Raw genomic sequence first — 21,780 nt, 5'->3', positions numbered from 1 at the left:
AAACCCACGACTCTACTAAGAGGGTCTTCCACGCTCCAACTGGTCCAAATGCAGCAAAACTAGCAGTGAGTGTAGTATAAACCCTTGACTCTACTAAGAGCGTCTTCCAGGCTCTGACTGGTCTAAATGCAGCCAAACTAGCAGTGAGCGCAGTACAAACCCTCAACTCTACTAAGAGCATCTTCCAGGCTCTGACTGGTCCAAATGCAGCCAAACTAGCAGTGAGCTCAGTAGAAAGCCTCAACTCTACTAAGAGCGTCTTCCAGGTTCTGACTGGTCCAAATGCAGCCAAACTAGCAGTGAGCGCAGTACAAACCCTCAACTCTAATAAGAGCGTCTTCCAGGGTCTGACTGGTCCAAAAGCAGCCCAACTAGCAATGAGCGCAGTACAAACCCTCAACTCTACTAAGAGCCTCTTCCAGGCTCTGATTGACCCAAATGCGGCCAAACTAGCAGTGAGCGCAGTACAAACCTTAAACTCTACTAAGAGCGTCTTCCAGGCTCTGACTGACCCAAATGCAGCCAAACTAGCAGTGTGTGCAGTACAAATCCTAAACTCTACTAAGAGCGTCTTCCAGGCTCTGACTGACCCAAATGCAGCCAAACTAGCAGTGAGCACAGTACAAACCCTCAACTCTACCAAGAGCGTCTTCCAGGCTCTGACTGGTCCAAATGCAGCCAAACTAGCAGTGAGTGCAGTACAAATCCTCAACTCTACTAAGAGCGTCTTCCAGGCTCTGACTGGCCCAAATGCAGCCAAACTAGCAGTGAGTGCAGTACAAACCCTCAACTCTACCAAGAGCGTCTTCCAGTCTCTCACTGGTCCAAATGCAGTCAAACTAGCAGTGAGCGCAGTAAAAACCCTCAACTCTACTACGAGCGTCTTCCAGGCTCTGACTGACCCAAATGCAGCCAAACTAGCAGTGAGCGCAATACAAACCTTCAACTCTTCTAAGAGCGTCTTGCAGGCTCTGACTGACCCAAATGCAGCCAAACTAGCAGTGAGCGCAGTACAAACCCTCAACTCTACTAAGAGCGTCGTCCAGGCTCTGACTGGCCCAAATGCAGCCAAACTAGCAGTAAGCACAATACAAACCCTCAACTCTATTAAGAGCGTCTTCCAGGCTCTGACTGGTCCAAATACAGCCAAACTAGCAGTGAGCGCAATACAAACCCTCAACTCTACTAAGAGCGTCTTCCAGTCTCTCACTGGCCCAAATGCAGCCAAACTAGCAGTGAGCGCAGTAGAAACCCTCAACTCTACTAAGAGCGTTTTCCAGGCTCTGACCGGTCTTAATGCAGCCAAACTAGCAGTCAGCGCAATACAAACCCTCAACTCTACTAAGATGTCTTCCAGGCTCTGACTGGTCCAAATGCAGCCAAACTAGCAGTGAGCGCAGTACAAACCCTCAACTCTACTAAGAGCGTCTTCCAGGCTCTGACTGACCCAAATGCAGCCAAACTAGCAGTGAGCGCAGTACAAACCCTCAACTCTGATAAGAGCGTCTTCCAGGGTCTGACTGGTCCAAATGCAGCCCAACTAGCAGTGAGCGCAGTACAAACCTTCAACTCTACTAAGAGCATCTTCCAGGCTCTGACTGACCCAAATGCAGCCAAACTAGCAGTGAGCGCAGTACAAACCTTCAACTCTACTCAGAGCGTCTTCCAAGCTCTGACTGGTCCAAATGCAGCCAAACTAGCAGTGAGCGCAGTAGAAACCCTCAACTCTACTAAGAGTGTCTTCCAGGCTCTGACTGGTCCAAATGCAGCCAAACTAGCAGTGAGCGCAGTAGAAACCCTCAACTCTACTAAGAGCATCTTCCAGGCTCTGACTGGTCCAAATGCAGCCAAACTAGCAGTGAGCGCAGTACAAACCCTCAACTCTACTAAGAGCATCTTCCAGGCTCTCACTGGCGCAAATGCAGCCAAACTAGCAGTGAGCGCAGTAAAAACCCTCAACTCTACTAAGAGCGTCTTCCAGTCTCTCACTGGCCCAAATGCAGCCAATTTAGCAGTGAGCGCAGTAGAAACCCTCAACTCTACTAAGAGCGTCTACCAGGCTCTGACTGGTCCAAATGCAGCCAAACTAGCAGTGAGCGCAGTACAAACCCTCAACTCTGATAAGAGCGTCTTCCAGGGTCTGACTGGTCCAAATGCAGCCCAACTAGCAGTGAGCGCAGTACGAACCTTCAACTCTACTAAGAGCGTCTTCCAGGCTCTGACTGACCCAAATGCAGCCAAACTAGCAGTGAGCGCAGTACAAACCCTCAACTCTACTAAGAGCGTCTTCCAGGCTCTGACTTGTCCAAATGTAGCCAAACTAGCAGTGAGCGCAGTACAAACCCTCAACTCTACTAAGAGCGTCTTCCAGGCTCTGACTGGTCCAAATGCAGCCAAACTAGCAGTGAGCGCAGTACAAACCCTCAACTCTCCTAAGAGCGTCTTCCAGGGTCTGACTGACCCAAATGCAGCCAAACTAGCAGTGAGCGCAGTACAAACCCTCAACTCTACTAAGAGCGTCGTCCAGGCTCTTACTGGCCCAAATGCAGCCAAACTAGCAGTAAGCACAATACAAACCCTCAACTCTATTAAGAGCGTCTTCCAGGCTCTGACTGGTCCAAATACAGCCAAACTAGCAGTGAGCGCAATACAAACCCTCTACTCTACTAAGAGCGTCTTCCAGTCTCTCACTGGCCCAAATGCAGCCAAACTAGCAGTGAGCGCAGTAGAAACCCTCAACTCTACTAAGAGCGTTTTCCAGGCTCTGACCGGTCTTAATGCAGCCAAACTAGCAGTCAGCGCAATACAAACCCTCAACTCTACTAAGATGTCTTCCAGGCTCTGACTGGTCCAAATGCAGCCAAACTAGCAGTGAGCGCAGTACAAACCCTCAACTCTACTAAGAGCGTCTTCCAGGCTCTGACTGACCCAAATGCAGCCAAACTAGCAGTGAGCGCAGTACAAACCCTCAACTCTGATAAGAGCGTCTTCCAGGGTCTGACTGGTCCAAATGCAGCCCAACTAGCAGTGAGCGCAGTACAAACCTTCAACTCTACTAAGAGCATCTTCCAGGCTCTGACTGACCCAAATGCAGCCAAACTAGCAGTGAGCGCAGTACAAACCTTCAACTCTACTCAGAGCGTCTTCCAAGCTCTGACTGGTCCAAATGCAGCCAAACTAGCAGTGAGCGCAGTAGAAACCCTCAACTCTACTAAGAGTGTCTTCCAGGCTCTGACTGGTCCAAATGCAGCCAAACTAGCAGTGAGCGCAGTAGAAACCCTCAACTCTACTAAGAGCATCTTCCAGGCTCTGACTGGTCCAAATGCAGCCAAACTAGCAGTGAGCGCAGTACAAACCCTCAACTCTACTAAGAGCATCTTCCAGGCTCTCACTGGCGCAAATGCAGCCAAACTAGCAGTGAGCGCAGTAAAAACCCTCAACTCTACTAAGAGCGTCTTCCAGTCTCTCACTGGCCCAAATGCAGCCAATTTAGCAGTGAGCGCAGTAGAAACCCTCAACTCTACTAAGAGCGTCTACCAGGCTCTGACTGGTCCAAATGCAGCCAAACTAGCAGTGAGCGCAGTACAAACCCTCAACTCTGATAAGAGCGTCTTCCAGGGTCTGACTGGTCCAAATGCAGCCCAACTAGCAGTGAGCGCAGTACGAACCTTCAACTCTACTAAGAGCGTCTTCCAGGCTCTGACTGACCCAAATGCAGCCAAACTAGCAGTGAGCGCAGTACAAACCCTCAACTCTACTAAGAGCGTCTTCCAGGCTCTGACTTGTCCAAATGTAGCCAAACTAGCAGTGAGCGCAGTACAAACCCTCAACTCTACTAAGAGCGTCTTCCAGGCTCTGACTGGTCCAAATGCAGCCAAACTAGCAGTGAGCGCAGTACAAACCCTCAACTCTCCTAAGAGCGTCTTCCAGGGTCTGACTGACCCAAATGCAGCCAAACTAGCAGTGAGCGCAGTACAAACCTTCAACTCTACTAAGAGCGTCTTCCAGGCTCTGACTTATCCAAATGCAGCCAAACTAGCAGTGAGCGCAGTACAAACCCTCAACTCTACTAAGAGCGTCATCCAGGCTCTGACTGGCCCAAATGCAGCCAAACTAGCAGTGAGCGCAGTACAAACCCTCAACTCTACTAAGAGCGTCTTCCAGGCTCTGACTGTTCCAAATGCAGCCAAACTAGCAGTGAGCACAGTACAAACCCTCAACTCTACCAAGAGCGTCTTCCAGGCTCTGACTGGTCCAAATGCAGCCAAACTAGCAGTGAGCGCAATACAAATCCTCAACTCTACTAAGAGCGTCTTCCAGGCTCTGACTGGTCTAAATGCAGCCAAACTAGCAGTGAGCTCAATACAAACCCTCAACTCTACAAAGAGGGTCTTCCAGTCTCTCAGTGGCCCGAATGCAGCCAAACTAGCAGTGAGCTCAGTAGAAACCCACGACTCTACTAAGAGCGTCTTCCACGCTCCAACTGGTCCAAATGCAGCAAAACTAGCAGTGAGTGTAGTATAAACCCTTGACTCTACTAAGAGCGTCTTCCAGGCTCTGACTGGTCTAAATGCAGCCAAACTAGCAGTGAGCGCAGTACAAACCCTCAACTCTACTAAGAGCGTCTTCCAGGCTCTGACTTGTCCAAATGCAGCCAAACTAGCAGTGAGCTCAGTAGAAAGCCTCAACTCTACTAAGAGCGTCTTCCAGGTTCTGACTGGTCCAAATTCAGCCAAACTAGCAGTGAGCGCAGTACAAACCCTCAACTCTAATAAGAGCGTCTTCCAGGGTCTGACTGGTCCAAAAGCAGCCCAACTAGCAGTGAGCGCAGTACAAACCCTCAACTCTACTATGAGCCTCTTCCAGGCTCTGATTGACCCAAATGCGGCCAAACTAGCAGTGAGCGCAGTACAAACCTTAAACTCTACTAAGAGCGTCTTCCAGGCTCTGACTGACCCAAATGCAGCCAAACTAGCAGTGTGTGCAGTACAAATCCTAAACTCTACTAAGAGCGTCGTCCAGGCTCTGACTGGCCCAAATGCAGCCAAACTAGCAGTGAGCGCAGTACAAACCCTCAACTCTACTAAGAGCGTCTTCCAGGCTCTGACTGGTCCAAATGCAGCCAAATTAGCAGTGAGCGCAGTACAAACCCTCAACTCTACTAAAAGCGTCTTCCAGGTTCTGACTGGTCCAAATGCAGCCAAACTAGCAGTGAGCGGAATACAAAACCTCAACTCTACTAAGAGCGTTTTCTAGGCTCTGACTGGTCTAAATGCAGCCAAACTAGCAGTGAGCGCAGTATGAACCCTCAACTCTACTAAGAGCGTCTTCCATGCTCTGACTTGTCCAAATGGAGCCAAACTAGCAGTGAGCGCAGTAGAAACCCTCAACTCTACTAAGTGCGTCTTCCGGGCTCTGACTGGTCCAAATGCAGCCAAACTAGCAGTGAGCGCAGTATAAACCCTCAACCCTAATAAGAGCGTCTTCCAGGGTCTGACTGGTCCAAAAGCAGCCCAACTAGCAGTGAGCGCAGTACAAACCCTCAACTCTACTAAGAGCCTCTTCCAGGCTCTGATTGACCCAAATGCGGCCAAACTAGCAGTGAGCGCAGTACAAACCTTAAACTCTACTAAGAGTGTCTTCCAGGCTCTGACTGACCCAAATGCAGCCAAACTAGCAGTGTGTGCAGTACAAATCCTAAACTCTACTAAGAGCGTCGTCCAGGCTCTGACTGGCCCAAATGCAGCCAAACTAGCAGTGAGCGCAGTACAAACCCTCAACTCTACTAAGAGCGTCTTCCAGGCTCTGACTGGTCCAAATGCAGCCAAATTAGCAGTGAGCGCAGTACAAACTCTCAACTCTACTAAAAGCGTCTTCCAGGCTCTGACTGGTCCAAATGCAGCCAAACTAGCAGTGAGCGCAATACAAAACCTCAACTCTACTAAGAGCGTCTTCTAGGCTCTGACTGGTCTAAATGCAGCCAAACTAGCAGTGAGCGCAGTATAAACCCTCAACTCTACTAAGAGCGTCTTCCAGGCTCTGACTGACCCAAATGCAGCCAAACTAGCAGTGAGCGCAGTACAAACCTTAAACTCTACTAAGAGCGTCTTCCAGGCTCTGACTAGTCCAAATGCAACCAAACTAGCAGTGAGCGCAGTACAAACCCTCAACTCTACTAAGAGCGTCTTCCAGGCTCTCACTGGCCCAAATGCAGCCAAACTAGCAGTGAGCGCAGTACAAACCCTCAACTCTACTAAGAGCGTCTTCCAGACTCTGACTGGTCCAAATGCAGCCAAACTAGCAGTGAGCGCAGTACAAACCCTCAACTCTACTAGGAGCGTCGTCCAGGCTCTGACTGGCCCAAATGCAGCCAAACTAGCAGTGAGCGCAGTACAAACCCTCAACTCTACTAAGAGCGTCTTCCAGGCTCTGACTGGTCCAAATGCAGCCAAACTAGCAGTGAGCACAGTACAAACCCTCATCTCTACTAAGAGCGTCTTCCAGGCTCTGACTGATCCGAATGCAGCCAAACTAGCAGTGAGCGCAATACAAACCCTCAACTCTACTAAGAGGGTCTTCCAGTCTCTCACTGGCCTGAATGCAGCCAAACTAGCAGTGAGCGCAGTAGAAACCCTCAACTCTACTAAGAGCGTCTTCCACGCTCCGACTGGTCCAAATGCAGCCAAACTAGCAGTGAGTGTAGTATAAACCCTCGACTCTACTAAAAGCGTCTTCCAGGCTCTGACTGCTCTAAATGCAGCCAAACTAGCAGTGATTGCAGTACGAACCCTCAACTCTACTAAGAGCGTCTTCTAGGCTCTGACTGGTCCAAATGCAGCCAAACTGCAGTGAGCGCAGTAGAAACCCTCAACTCTACTAAGAGCGTCTTCCAGGCTCTGACTGGTCCAAATGCAGCCAAACTAGCAGTGAGCGCAATACAAAACCTCAACTCTACTAAGAGCGTCTTCCAGGCTCTGACTGGTCTAAATGCAGCCAAACTAGCAGTGAGCGCAGTACAAACCCTCAACTCTACTAAGAGCGTCTTCCAGGCTCTGACTTGTCCAAATGCAGCCAAACTAGCAGTGAGCGCAGTAGAAACCCTCAACTCTACTAAGTGCATCTTCCGGGCTCTGACTGGTCCAAATGCAGCCAAACTAGCAGTGAGCGCAGTACAAACCCTCAACTCTACTAAGAGCGTCTTCCAGGCTCTGACTGACCCAAATGCAGCCAAACTAGCAGTGAGCGCAGTTCAAACTTTCAACTCTACTAAGAGCATCTTCCAGGCTCTGACTGGTCCAAATGCAGTCAAACTAGCAGTGAGCGCAGTACAAACCCTCAACTCTACTAAGAGCGTCTTCCAGGCTCACTGGCCCAAATGCAGCCAAACTAGCAGTGAGCGCAGTACAAACCCTCAACTCTACTAAGAGCGTCTTCCAGGCTCTGACTGGTCCAAATGCAGCCAAACTAGCAGTGAGCGCAGTACAAACCCTCAACTCTAATAAGAGCGTCTTCCAGGGTCTGACTGGTCCAAATGCAGCCCAACTAGCAGTGAGCGCAGTACAAACCCTCAACTCTACTAAGACGGTCTTCCAGTCTCTCACTGGCCCGAATGCAGCCAAACTAGCAGTGAGTGTAGTATAAACCCTCGACTCTACTAAGAGCGTCTTCCAGGCTCTCACTGGTCTAAATGCAGCCAAACTAGCAGTGAGCGCAGTACGAGCCCTCAACTCTACTAAGAGCGTCTTCCAGGCTCTGACTGGTCCAAATGCAGCCAAACTAGCAGTGAGCGCAGTAGAAACCCTCAACTCTACTAAGAGCGTCTTCCAGGCTCTGACTGGTCCAAATGCAGCCAAACTAGCAGTGAGCGCAATACAAATCCTCAACTCTACTAAGAGCATCTTCCAGGCTCTGACTGGTCTAAATGCAGCCAAACTAGCAGTGAGCGCAGTACAAACCCTCAACTCTACTAAGTGCGTCTTCCGGGCTCTGACTGGTCCAAATGCAGCCAAACTAGCAGTGAGCGCAGTACAAACCCTCAACTCTACTAAGATTGTCTTCCTGGCTCTGACTCTTGCTCTTGGGAGTTCATTCAGGATTAGCCGGGCCGAGAAATGTTTGCCACCAACCACTTCTATAGGGGCCGTGCCTGCTTCTTCACTGGTTGCTTAGCATCTGCACCATACAACCCTAAGGAGGACATGTACATGCAGAGTGCCTTTTAAAGGTTTCTCGCCTCACCTTTGGGTTAGACATCAGCTGCAGAGATCTATCTGTAGTCTGCAGGTCATCGGTTCGCCTTGAGGCAGGGCCAACTCAACCTTTCACCATTACAAGTGTGACAAAATGATGGCTTCAGTAGCACCCTTTTGGCGCCAAGAGAAAATGTAGCTTGCTTTGTGTGCTACATGAATGGCCAATGCTACTGCAAGGTTAGCTTGCATTATTGTATGAAAGCAAGTGCACAAACGCACATTCAAAAAGAAGGGCACACTTCACTATTTCTAAGTTATCAGCAATTGTGTTGGCCCGTACTGGTGCAGTGCACACGGAAGGTAGCCAAGTAAACTGGGCAATGCCTTCAGGTTGACTGGGCATATCCTGCTGCCGCCTAGTTACCTAAACAACACCTTGAGGATTGTTCGAAGGGGGCTGAGAGTCCAGAGCCGAGCACTGGCAGACTCAGAGGGAAAAACAATGCCCCGAGGTTTAGGGCCCACTAGGAAACCAGGCCACTAATGGGCGCCAGAGGCCCTAGGGGCTGGCGCCTAATAGTACGAGACCAGCTTTCATGTCATGTTCACTGCTTGTGCGGGCGCCCTGAGAGGGGGTTCAGAGTCACCTTAATGCAGACTCTTTTCTGCGGAGTATGTCAGCATTGCTACGCTTTTGTGCTCCCTCTCTCTCAAATGCTTAAAGCTCTCATTGGAGCCTCATAACCCTGCGTGTCTTCTCTATTCCTTTCTCCTACCCATCTAACTGGCCAAAGCCTGTCCTATCCCTGCAGCCTTCCCCAGATCCTAGGCAGGCACATCTGGGCAGGGCATCTTCCTTCCCTGTATGGGCAGTGATTCTGTTTGTCTACTTTTTTTTTCTGGGGCAGAAATGCACTGTATTTCTGCTATATGGGTTTAACCCCTGTGACGCCCATTCTTTGTTTTAATCTACCTTAGTGATTCTCGTACCCTCCCTGTGAGGAATACGACCATCCGCACAGGGAGTGTGCCCTTGCCTAGCCTTTTTTGAAATTTTAAGAAATTGAATGATGGGAAATCAACCTCGGAAAATGTATGGGGCTAAACCGCAAACATTTTCTTATGATCGCTGCAAAACAGACACATAGTCACGTGTACTGTGCGTGGACACAATCTATAGATGCAATCCCCCTGTCATGTTCAGCTAGAATGTGCCAGCATGGGTACATCAAAGCATCTCAGGAAGTGGTAAGGCAACACCTTCCTCCTGCCATGGCCACCCTAATTAAATATCAAAGGCTACATGAATCCGCCCTCTCTATTGTCAAAGTTCTGCTGGTGGCAGTGCATACTGATGGGAGTTAATTAAAGCAGGCCTGTGGGAAGCCTGATTGCAGAACTGACAAAAGGGGACAGGAAATCAACACCTCTTTGATATGCAACGTGTCAACTTGAATCTAGCTCCCACCCCTCTGTATGAAGGGCGGTGAATGTCATGTCAGGGACAACTGTTAACAGTAGCAGCCCCTGCAAAAGGGACACCCTTTCACAGGGAAGAAGTATGTGATTTGATGGAGACAGAAAGTCTGTTCTTTGTGGATCAAAGTGTCAGAGAGACACTTTGATCCACAACAGACCGGAAGATGAGTGGGACTTAGTAGTACACGTTGTCACCCCTTACCTTTCCTGTTGCAAAGCACTCTCGTTATGACCTCATGCATAACAGAAGATCGCTGGTGGGGACCCAGGATTGGTTCATTAAGGTAGGCTTAGTCTGCACCAATCACTGGGGCTCATTTGTCTTTACAAGAGGGTCGAGCCCCTCTTTTAGGCGGATCATCTGATGACTTTGAAAGGTTTAAGAAGGACTCATTTGTACCCTGGCTGAAGGTACAGTCTGCCTTACAGTTTCCGCCAGTGTAGGAAGGCCAGGATTTCCAAGAGGGAAGCAAGATCCCTCCCTTAAATATCTTCCAAGGAACCGAGGGAGATGCCGACTTCAAAGGACCCATCTAGCAGCTCCAGAACCGGTACCGAGCTAGAAGAAGTGCCACAACAAGCAACCAGCGTCCATCTTTTAAGGACATTTTTGAGGCAGTCGAGCCCTCCCCTCGAACTGCGACTGGCTGCAATCACTAAAGCCTTCCGAGACCAGCATTCCAGATCCGTCAACCAGCAAAGAGACAGCAATTCTTGACCCCGAGCCACCTTGTAAACCAGCCTGCAACCGTCAGTCTGGCCTTGCTTGCCAAACTGACCACCACCTGATACCCACAGCTGTATTATCCCACCTGGAACTCTGTCGCAGGAGCTGCAAAGTGTCCTGGAAGCGACTCGACCCTGTCGAGCATCAAGATCATTTCAAGCACCAGGTACATTGTGGTTCTGTCTCCCTAGTCCGTCTCCGAAGGCCCCTAGTGACATGTATGACCGCTTGCTCCCTTGGTGCTGAAACCAAATAACCTTGAACAGTTAAAACTGATTGCTTTACCGTCTACCCTCCATAGTATAGTATCCAGAGTGCATCCCTTTCCTTCCTGAAACTAACTGTCCTCTGTGTCCCTTTACAGGGTGGGTTGTATTTTGTAGTGTGCTAGAACCATTTGTTGTAATAATAATAAAGTAGATATTTTTTATACAACCTTGACTGGACAGTCCCTTTTTATCATTGGGTAATAATTGTATTTTCGCTGTGTTGCAACTAACCAATGATCCATGACCTTGCGGAGATAAGCCTGCTGTTCTGTCCACGTTACCAAAATGTAACCAAAACAGGAGGTTTATAATTTACTTGTGTTTCCAATCTGTTTGGATCCCTTCTGGTGTACTAGAGGTGTGGGGCTGACGGATGGTTTAGAAACCGAAATTCATCCCTTGACCACTGGTGCCCTGGAAGTTGATTGGTCACACTCACCCACCACCGCTGCATCCATCTGCTTTGCTGCCTAGACACTGAACATAGGCTGCAAAGTGTTGTCATTTGTAAACTGGCCATTGCATAGAGAGCAAAAGAAAGAAGGTCGGCATTCCAAGGAAGACCATGTCCCCATGGAAATGTCAGTCAGAAACCTGGCTTCCCATTTCACTCTGACATGTCCACCCACCCCAGATCGATGAGGCGGTCCCAAAGACCAATTGCCAAATCCACATACACCACACAATTATCCCTCACCAGGAAATGGGTCAAAAGGACGATCTGACCAGAGCCCTGGCTCTATCAAATGTAGATCAGTGCAACATCATCTGTATCATCTGTATAACACACACCAAGTAGCCTGAGACACACTCATAACCAGGTCTCACCTGGATATTAGGTTGCTACAGGTAACTGATCGAACTCCACAGCTCTGCAAAGTCCTCGCTCAGACTCACTGAGGCCGCCCCAAAGAAGGACCCAAACTTCTCCTCCCAACTCAAATCCTTCCAAGCCATGGGGAACCTGAGGCTCACAGGCAAAAACCTGCAGACCCCACCCAAGTTTAAGGGACTCCACCAGGGAGAAGATACTCTGAAGTCAATGCAGCCAGAACGTGGAATGGTCTACGGAGAACATTGAGGCCGGAGGTCAACAACCTCAGACGCAAAGGTGCATGAACTAAATCCCTTCCCACAAAGGCTTCACAGGACCAGTCTGAGGGCGTCTCTGCAGCCCTGCCCCCTCACCATAGCCTCTGTAAGCCTTGTCTCATTTGCACTGCTCTGAAGCTTCACAGGAGGGCGCACTTCTCCTGTGAAGCTAAACATTTCTTTATATTCAAAACTGCATATCTGTCAGGCACTTATTAGGAATTACTGTTCCCTTGAAGTTGTAGTTGCTTGTGTGTGCACTGTAATTGGTTAATATGGAATGTGTTGCACTTAGTACTTTACAACAATTGTTTAACTATAATCCCGCTTACCCCCACTATCCCAAAGTATGATCCCCCTATCTCCACTACAGAACACCTCTCTTATAGGTGATGCTATAGAAAACACCAATACATTAAAAAAAACAACACGTATAAGACTCAGACTCTCCTGGCTTCCTCAGTGACCCTAACCTGGGCGTGAGATGAATGCCAGGGCCGGTGCTTCTGTCCCCCAGACTGCACACCTGAGAAGGATAACATCTGATGTCTTAGGAAATAATTACCAGCATCACAGTTTACTCCCTCCCAACACTAAGCATCTCGTCTAGGGTGTCCGTCAAAAATAGCTTTGGGACACCTGCAGAGGAGGTCCACCGCCCCACACATAGGCTTTCTGCATGGCCTTGCGTCATATCTGAATCCATTGTAACCAGACTCTGAAGACTCAGCTTGCACAGATATCTATAAAGAAATGTGTTAAAGATTACACCATTTGGTCAAGAGGGGAGATAGTATTACGTTCCACCTCCCCTCCAGTAGACCACGTCACCACCACTAGAGGACATCTCCATCACTAGAAATAACCTCCACCACTAGAACACAATGTCCCTCATTACAACACCGGCGGTAACCAATGGCGCTATTAGCACCATGGTTGCTGCCGGTATTGTAACAAGTCCGCCAATGGTAAATGGGGAAATACCGCCCCATTCCAATGTTGGAGGGACGGTAATTCCCCATTTCCCATTGGCCCTTCCCCATTCCCATTTTTGCCCCATAGGGCTCAATGGGACTGGGGAAGGCAGTAATTACGGTACTGCAAATTGCGGTACTGTAATTACCTCGGAGGTCCCTTTGCGGGTCCCTACTTTAACTGGTCCAGAACAGCCGTTAAGGTCGGGAGCCGCAAAGGGACCTCGTAATCAGGCGTTAAGGGTTTAACGGCGCCAACACCTTTTACGGCGCTGTTAAACCCTTAACGCCAGGGTCGTAATGACCTCCATTGCCATCACTAGACCCCAGCATCCCACCAACTCTTATCTCCTCCACTAGATCACATATCCAACATATCAGAGCAGTCTTGCCTTCTTGTTTACCCCCTGAATATGAATCTTACAGGGACGTGTTTGATGTGAAGGGTGCTGAGACGCTGCCTCCTCACAGGGTTTACGACAGCCCTATCGACCTAGTTCCAGGAGCTAAAATACCTACGGGAAGAACATACTCCTTAACCCAGAAGGAGGATGTAATCCTTAAAGAATATATTGACAAATCCCTGAAGTCCGGTTCCATACGACCTTCACGTTCACCGGCATCAGCTCCACTATTCTTTGTTCCAAAGAAAGAAGGGGAGCTCCGCCCATGCATTGATTACCAGGCGTTAAACTTGGTTACAATAAGAAATCAATACCCCATTCCGCTAATCTCTGTCCTACTGGATCAGTTAGGTTCCGCAGCAATATTCACCAAGTTGGACCTGAGAGGGGCCTACAATTTGGTTCGGATCCGGCATGGGGATGAATGGAAAGCGGCATTCAAGACCAAATACGGTTTGTTCGAGTATTGTTTAATGCCATTTGGGTTGTGTAACGCTCCTGCTACGTTTCAACATTTCATTAATGACATTTTCAGTGACATGATGGATCGTTTTGTTGTTATATATCTTGATGATATTCTAATATACTCAGCGTCAATGGAGGCCCATGTTCTACATGTCACACAAGTGTTACAACGCCTGCGCGAGAACTCTTTATACGCCAAATTGGAGAAATGTATTTTCCATGTTACCATTGTTGAGTTCCTTGGGTATGAGATGTCTAACAAAGGCGTTCAAATGTGCCAGACCAAAGTCAAGGCGGTACTAGATTGGCCAGTACCTAAAACCCTGAAGGCTTGGCAATCATTTCTTGGTTTTGCAAACTTTTATCGACGTTTCATCAAATCGTTCTCCAAGATTGCAGCTCCCCTCAGTCATCTTACCAGCTGTAAGAACAAATTTGAATGGAATTCCAAAGCCGATCAGGCCTTTGAAAGGCTGAAACAGGCGTTTACTACGGCTCCGGTTTTGCAGCACCCTGACCTCAAGAAACCCTTTGTGGTGGAGGCGGATGCTTCCGATTCTGCTTTAGGAGCAGTATTGTCTCAAGTATGTCCTGATACGGGTTTGTTGCATCTGGTTGCTTACCATTCTCGAAAACTGTCTTCATACGAATGCAATTATACTGTCACAGAAAAAGAACTACTGGCGGTCCGTGATGCTTTCTTGACTTGGAGACATCATCTGCTAGGCACCAGCACACCTGTCACTGTGTATACAGATCACAGAAATCTGCTTGCCCTTCAATCAGTCAAATGCTTTACGGCCAGACATGCACGTTGGCATGAATTTTTTTCCCAATTCTCTTTTGTTATCACGTATCGACCTGGTTCATTACACACCAAGGCGGACGCCTTGTCGCGTCTGGATGGCGATCTCACCAGATGTAGACTTACGGGATCTGTGCTGCTACCTAACCAAGTCATTTGTGCTTGTACACTTCAGGATTCTATGAAGGTCGCCATTCAGGAGTGGGTTAAGAAGAATCCGCAGCTATTAACTAACAATGAATTTTAGGTCGTTCACTCCCTTCCTTATGTTCAGGGAAAACTTTATCCCCCGGACACCTCTACAAGACAAAAGGAATTGGCGTGGTGTCACGATTCTAAGCTGGCTGCACACCCGGGTATAAAGAAAACATTTGAGCTCCTCCATCGCTGGTGTTGGTGGCCAGGGATGCTCAAAGATGTTCAATTTCATGTTGCCTCTTGTGCCGTTTGTGCCCAAGCTAAGTGTTTACGCAGTAAACCAGTGGGTCTGTTGCATCCACTACCGATCCCTGAACATCCTTGGTCCATGATCTCTATAGATTTTATAGTCGAATTACCGTACTTACAAGGTCATGATACCATATGGGTGGTTATTGACTATTTCACGAAATACGCCTTGTTTGTGCCATGCTGTGGTCTCCCGACAGCTCCTGTTTTAGCGGACTTGTTTCTGAAGCACATATTTCGTCCCTTTGGATTACCATCCATTATAGTGACGGATCGTGGTTCGCAGTTCACTTCTTGATTTTGGCGAGCTCTGACAGGTTGTTTTGGTATTGAAGACCGGTACTCGAGTGCCCATCACCCCCAAACGGATGGGCAAACGGAGAGATTGAACGCTACTCTGGAACAGTATCTCTGGTGTTTGATGATTCATCATCAAGATTCCTGGTTGTCGGCCCTACCATTGGCTGAGTTTGCCTACAATAACGCAGTTCATACGGCCACGGGTACCTCTCCTTTCTTCGCTACTTATGGTCGTCATCCTCGGGCCTTTCCAAGTCCTTTGACCATGACACCTTGCAACCCTGCCGCGGCCACTTGTGCCAACGGATTAAAGAGGACCCATGAGCTCATCAAGCAGCATCTTGTGGAAGCTCAGACTCATAGCAAGTTTTGCGCTGATGCTCATTGTTCTGCATCTCCCTCTTATTCAGTGGGGATGAAAGTTTGGTTAGCTACAAAACATCTTCGCCTACCTGGACGTGCGTCTTTACAGCCACGCTACGTCGGTCCTTATGAAATCACCGCCATAATCAATCCTGTGGTCATTCGGCTTGCTTTGCCTAGTTCCTGGAAAATTCACCCTGTGTTTCACGTGTCCTTGCTCAAACCTGTACATGCAAATCTTAGGCTACTTCCTCGTTCTAGACCACTGGCTGTTGGAAATTCTGATGAGTATGAGGTTAGTGGCATTTTGGACACCAAGGTCAAGAGGGGTGCGAGGATGTATTTGGTGGATTGGGAGGGTTACGGGCCAGAGGACCGCACATGGGAACCAGCTGGGAATATACATGCACCTGCTCTCCTTTCTGATTTCTGGTCTATCCGTAGAGTGAGGCGCTCTTTGGGAGCGGGTACTGTTAGGAATCCACCTACCACTAAGGTCCGTTCACACACACAGGGTTTAAGGGGCTCTGCTAAATTACTAGATATCTCGCAATATAGCAGGAAACATACTCTTTTCACACCAGGGTCTCACGTAAATGCCAAACGCCTCGTTCTGCATAAGAACCTGTGCAGTTTTACACATAGTGCTAACGTACACTACATTTCCCAGAAGGCTCAGAAGATGGGACGCTACAGGCATTCCTGGCGGTTGGCCTGGAAACTGTGGCGCCCGTGATGTTTTCGTCATCACGTTTGAATTCCTGTCATGTGACTTGGTCTTATTTAGTTTCCGTTTGCCTTGCATTCAGCGCTTCTGATTAACGCGGAAGTGCGCCTTGTTTCCTGTTTTGAAAACTGTTTGGATTTCTGCTGCCTTGACCCTTGATTTTGTGTTTCAGATTTGTCCCTGCCTTATCCTTGTCTGCCTTGTTGTCTGGATTATTTGGTTTCTCTGGCTCCTCGACCTCGGAACGTTTTCTTGGACTGCCTGGCTACTTCCTTGTCTGCTTCGGATCCTGCTCGTATTGTGCAGTGTTCTCTGTGCTTCCTACGGATCAAGTGTACCGGACCTGTTTTGACTTTCTCTTCACTACGACTTTTCAAGCAAGTTGCCTGTATCCCAGTGTCACTTCAGCCCTTTTACCGCCTTCCCCAGTCATACACCTTGGACTAGAGACTTCTTTGGGTGTATTGCCTGTGCGTCCTCGTTTCGTCGGGTTCCCCATCTGGAACTAGTGACTCTACGAAGGCGTCCTCGTTTCATCGGGCACAGTTGGGCTGTTGTTACCTGGGTACGGCATCTCTGGATTAACCTCTCTTGCTGACTTCTTGGAGTTCCATGGCAAGGTACATCATACACTACATACACTGCTCACTCAAAAGTGTAGGATTTCCTCCTCTTATCATATTTGTCTTTGATTACTTTGTCACAGAATTGTGGAGGATAGATTTGCTTGTACTTCTTACCGGCTCCTAAGGTTGGTTCTAAATCTTAGTACTCGACGACTGTTGCATTGCATTGTGCTGATAACTAACCGGGGTTTTTTCTATAGGTTACCGGAATTGGCTGACATCCCTTGCTGTTTAACCCTCGGGGCATCCTCTGGTTTTCCTCCGGATTTTCGTGGATTTCCATCTTTCAAAGAATGTCTCAGTCTGTCCGCTATTTGGCGGCCAGTCAGTGACATTGTTGGGAAGATATCTTCGGCTACACTACGTGGTCAAGCATCTGCCAAGGATCTCTGACAATTCCACAGTAATGACAGAAGCATGCCAGCCACCCTCCCACCCCCTCCCCCCAATTAACCCTACCCCCACCGTTAGCTGGTGCCAAATGAACCATATTGACTTGTTTAAGCTTGGAAGTATGCATGTATATAAAGCTGCTAGCTTATATCACAAGCTTGTTAAGGGGTTGCAAGGAAGACATGTGGCCTCGTATCTTTACAGAATGTAGAGCTCCAACCAGCAGAAGGGCTGCACGTGTTACAGAACTTATATGCAAAGCCTGCAAAGATGTTATAAGTTATCACAGTTCCCCCTTTTCTTTACAGCGCTCATAGCTCAAACTTTCAAGAGTGTTACTGGTGTTACAGATCTTATATCTCAAACTTGCTAAAGTGTTAGAAGACGCGTCGGCACTTATCTTTGAAGAGCTCATAGCTCAAACGTGCTAAAAGGTTGCAAGGCAGACGTGTGGTGACTGCTCTTTGTGACTAGTCTCAGTGTGTAGTCAGCACTGTGTAGTCTTGCTGTTCTCATTATTCAGTGAGCATCATGTTATTGCAGTGACACACTTGTAAAGTTTAGCATACTATTTTAAAATCTGCAGTGGGAGCGGGTTTGTGTATTACTTGCATAGGCCTAGACTCAGGAAGCAGTTTCACAGGAGAGGGAGTTTCTACTGAGATTACACTGATTCCTCTTTGAGGGTGGATTCTTGCATGGGCCTTCCCTGACTCACACTGTCTTTTGTGTGAGCACTGAGTAAGGTCAGAAGGAGGCAGGCCAAACAGTAGTATTCTTACAATTCTTTCAATTAAAATAATAAGAAACTGTCTATCTGTCCCAAGGACACAGCCATACCTAACACAAAACCAACTATGGGCCTTGTCGCCAGTAAGGCAGTTCAGAATAACGATCCATCCTCTGTCCAGAAGCTATCCTATTCTAACCCTACCACTAATCCAAATATCAAAAGAAAAGCGCTAGTGTCCAGGAGGATGACTACCGTCTCCTGGACGAGCTTCTTCCAGCCGTAATAGTCTGTTTTTAAATAGTTCTCTGTAACCATGTGAATCAAATCCTTTAATTGTTCTAGGGGATGTTTCAACCTTTTCTGCTTCCCCTTTAATGCTTTCAATAGAGTTCCTTGGTTTCTCACAATAAAGTCTTTACCCTTATCCCTTTTGTATTCTGTAGTCTCTCTAGATTGCTTTATATGTTTGGATCACATGTCAACCACTCTTAGGACTTCATGAACTGTCCCTTCACTGCCTTTAAGGTATTCACAACCACTGGGATGAGTATGAGGAGTCCCCTTATATTCCTCACTTTCTTTAGGGTATTTATAATCACTGGGATGAGTATGAGGAGTCCCCTTATATTCCTCACTTTCTTTAGGGTATTTATAATCACTGGGATGAGTATGAGGAGTCCCCTTATATTCCTCACTTTCTTTCGGGTATTTATAATCACTGGGATGAGTATGATATGTCCCTTTTTGCTCTTCACTTACTTTAGGGCATTCAGAATCACTGGGACGAGTATGTCCCCTGAGGCTCTTCCTTACGCATTCCCCTCCCTGGTCTTCCGCCACTCCCATTACCTCTGTTCTGATGGATTGGCGTCACTGGTTCTTCCTGGGGGGTTGGACTGCCTCTCATATCTTGTGCACGTCTAGCTTGTCATCTCTCTTCTGGCTCCATGGCATGGCTCAGCAGAGCCTTTCCAGTTGTGGCATAGGCGCTGTTTGGGGACCAGCAGGTCCACCTCTTCAGGGTCACGCTAACCACCTCGATTGTCGTTCTTGGGCATACCTAGTTTGGCTCTCTGTCCACTCTGTGTTTCTTGCACCTCGTGGTTGCTGGCGTCCTCTTGGCTCAGGACCTCCCATGGCTCCCTGGTCTCTTGCCATCTTTGTACTTTCTGGGTTCCATGAACTAATATATGTTTGTTCTTCTTCTGTTTTTATGGGGAAGCACTGGTCCCTCCCCAGCATAGAACCATAGCCTTTTGTCTCTCTCTCATTCATGAGTGCTCTTCCTCACTCGCTCAGTCTTCTTTGTCCCAGTATGGTTGGCTGCCAACCACTAGGCAATCTTTATTTCTGCTATCCTTTTCTTCTTCTAAGCATGATTGTTTGTCTGATGGTGAGTTGTTATGACATTACAATAACAAGCATTGACTTGTGATGGATGTTTTTTCTGAAGGCTTGATGGTTGCAAAGGTTCTTCATAGAGAGATTTAGGGATTTCCGTGATGGACAATGAATTCTATTAACCCAAGAGGGGAGTCTGTCCCTCTGAGGTTCTTCTTACCGCCACTCCTAGGGGGATATTGCATAGAGAGCTCACCACCCGAGCCTCACAAAAAAGGGTTCCCCTCTGGGGAGAAGTGACAAGATCCCATGAATCATCACAGCCCACTGCAACCCACCTTGTTTCTTATTAGGACAAGATGGGGAATAAGCAAAGTAGTCACAAGAAACTAGAGTGCAAAATGCCAGCGTTTGGCAAAACACTAAAACCCTGTTTACAAAGATATCACTGGGGATTAGCCCAGATTAACAGTTCTTTGACTGGCTAGAATCAATTTAAACAAGCATGGTCACAGCATAACATCAGCATCCAGCTTGCTACTGTGGGAAATCCGTTTACATGTACTGAGCCTTGCTATGGGATATGACAGCATGCATAGGTCTTGAATCAGAGTTGCCACTTGGACCTTTTGCATCAGTATGACCAGAGTCCAGTAATGTGCCTCTTTTCCTGCAGGAATCCCTATTGGAACGGAGTGGGATTTTCCTTGCCCTGTCCCAGGTCCTGCAGACACAGCGTTCAGCTCTGCTGAATGTGTGAGTGGCCTTGATGAGGCAAAAAGAGGACGCGACAAGCCAGTGGTGTGCAGATGACCCTGAGGCGTGTTATGCCATGAATGGGGTCATAAACCAGATCTCTTCACAGTACTGCATTGGTGCTGCCCTTCTGTCTGCTTTGTACCCATCCATGACCACTTGGATAAACAAATAGAGCAAGATAGAGAGCCAAGACTTCAGGAACTCTCATCTCCTGGCTATTGGGACCAGCATAGGATGAGGAGACGAAACATGAATCTTTCTCTTGCAGCGGAATGTGCTTGAGCTTTCTCTTATGTCTGGTGGAGACATAGAGAGTGTGGGGCACCGGTGGGACTCTGAGTGTGGGGTCTGCTGAAGCTTAGAATGTGAAAAGTTTTATCCTGAAATGAGGCAGGGTGGTGACATCTATAGACTATACCTGTAATGATTCACACTTCATCCGTTCAGAAAAAGTCCCACCGCCCATTGTGTATACAGCTTGCTTGTTGCTGCCGTACCCATAATTTCTAACCATCGATATGGACTTTAGTGCTGTATTTTCACCAAATGCATAGAAAGGATTTTTTGCGCTGTTGGGACAATCTTCCTCACATTTGCTGGGATTTAATTAAAGAATTGATGAGCAGGATCTAAAAGCAGCTGAGTATCTAGCTTCTCAGTGGGAGTAGATACCCCTGGCAAACAAGGAGCTAGAAACTAGCGTGGCGCAAATCTAACATCTACATGAGATTCATTTTATGTTGAATACATATGACCATCTGCACAGGGAGTGTGTGCTCGCCTGGGCTTTCTGATCTTTTTGAAAATGAAAATGAATGATGGGAGATCAACCTCTGAAAATGTGTGTGGCCATTCCGCACACATTTCCCCTGCTCACCGCACAAAATGCATAGTCACATGTACTCAGGGAGGAGACAGCCTATAGTCGCGTCCTCCCCTGTCATGTTCAGCTGGAATGTGACAGCCACAGGTACATCAACGCTTCGCAAGAAGGGATAATGCACACCTTCCTCCGGCCATAGGCAGCCTAGTTAAAATATCAAAGGCCCCATGGATCTGCCTCACTATTGTCTAGTTCGGCTGGCGGCAGTGCATACTAATGAGAAATAATTAAGGAAAGCCTGCGACAGGGCTTGTTGGCAGAACAGACAACAGGAAGGTGGGGCTAACACCCCTTTGGTATGCAATGTGTCAACTTAAAGATAGTTCCCTCCCTCGGTATGAAAGGCAGTGAATGGAATGTCTGGGTTAATTATTTACTGCAGAGTGGACCCCTTTCAGAGGGGAGTAGTATGTGATTTAAGGGAAACAGCAAGTCTGCTCTCATCACAAACTTCAATGGGAGACCTGCCCTTTCATCAAGAGTCACAGAGGGCTCAGTGAACCAGAGAGACACTTTGATCTACAGACAGTAAGATGGGTGGGATTTAGGAGTATATGTTGTCACCCCTCACCTTTCCTGTTGCAAAGCACTCTGGTCCTGACCTCATTGTGATGCTGGAAATGCATCAGAGGGACAGGGCCTCTGAATCCTTGTCCTTTACTGCTTTTTATCGTGTGTTCTGTCGTGTTTTCTGCCCAGGAGTCCATGTGGGACTCCTGGCAGTGCAGCTCTCTCTTTTGGTTTGGTGCACAGACCCATGGGATACCCTTATGGCACCCATGGGTAGGGGTACAACCCTGT

General features: G+C 48.0%; 2 protein-coding genes across 5 annotated transcripts in view; one reads left to right on the top strand and one right to left on the bottom strand.

Annotated features, from left to right (window-relative positions):
- Window positions 1-21,780, bottom strand: part of RBFOX3 (RNA binding fox-1 homolog 3) — a 3,087,537-nt gene that overhangs the window by 830,856 nt on the left and 2,234,901 nt on the right. The window lies entirely within an intron of this gene.
- The window catches only part of LOC138448037 (streptococcal hemagglutinin-like), a 140,704-nt gene that overhangs the window by 26,020 nt on the left and 92,904 nt on the right, over window positions 1-21,780 (top strand). The window contains exon 4 of the mRNA XM_069604576.1: window positions 99-1,001. Coding sequence (XP_069460677.1) covers window positions 99-1,001 — 903 coding nt within the window. The remainder of the gene's footprint in view (window positions 1-98; window positions 1,002-21,780) is intronic.

This window comes from Ambystoma mexicanum, chromosome 3q, assembly GCF_040938575.1.
Source record: "Ambystoma mexicanum isolate Mex_15411 chromosome 3q, UKY_AmexF1_1, whole genome shotgun sequence".
NCBI lineage: Eukaryota > Metazoa > Chordata > Amphibia > Caudata > Ambystomatidae > Ambystoma > Ambystoma mexicanum.
The sequence above is the reverse complement of the archived record's forward strand: the minus strand, read 5'-3'. Positions and strand labels throughout refer to the sequence as shown.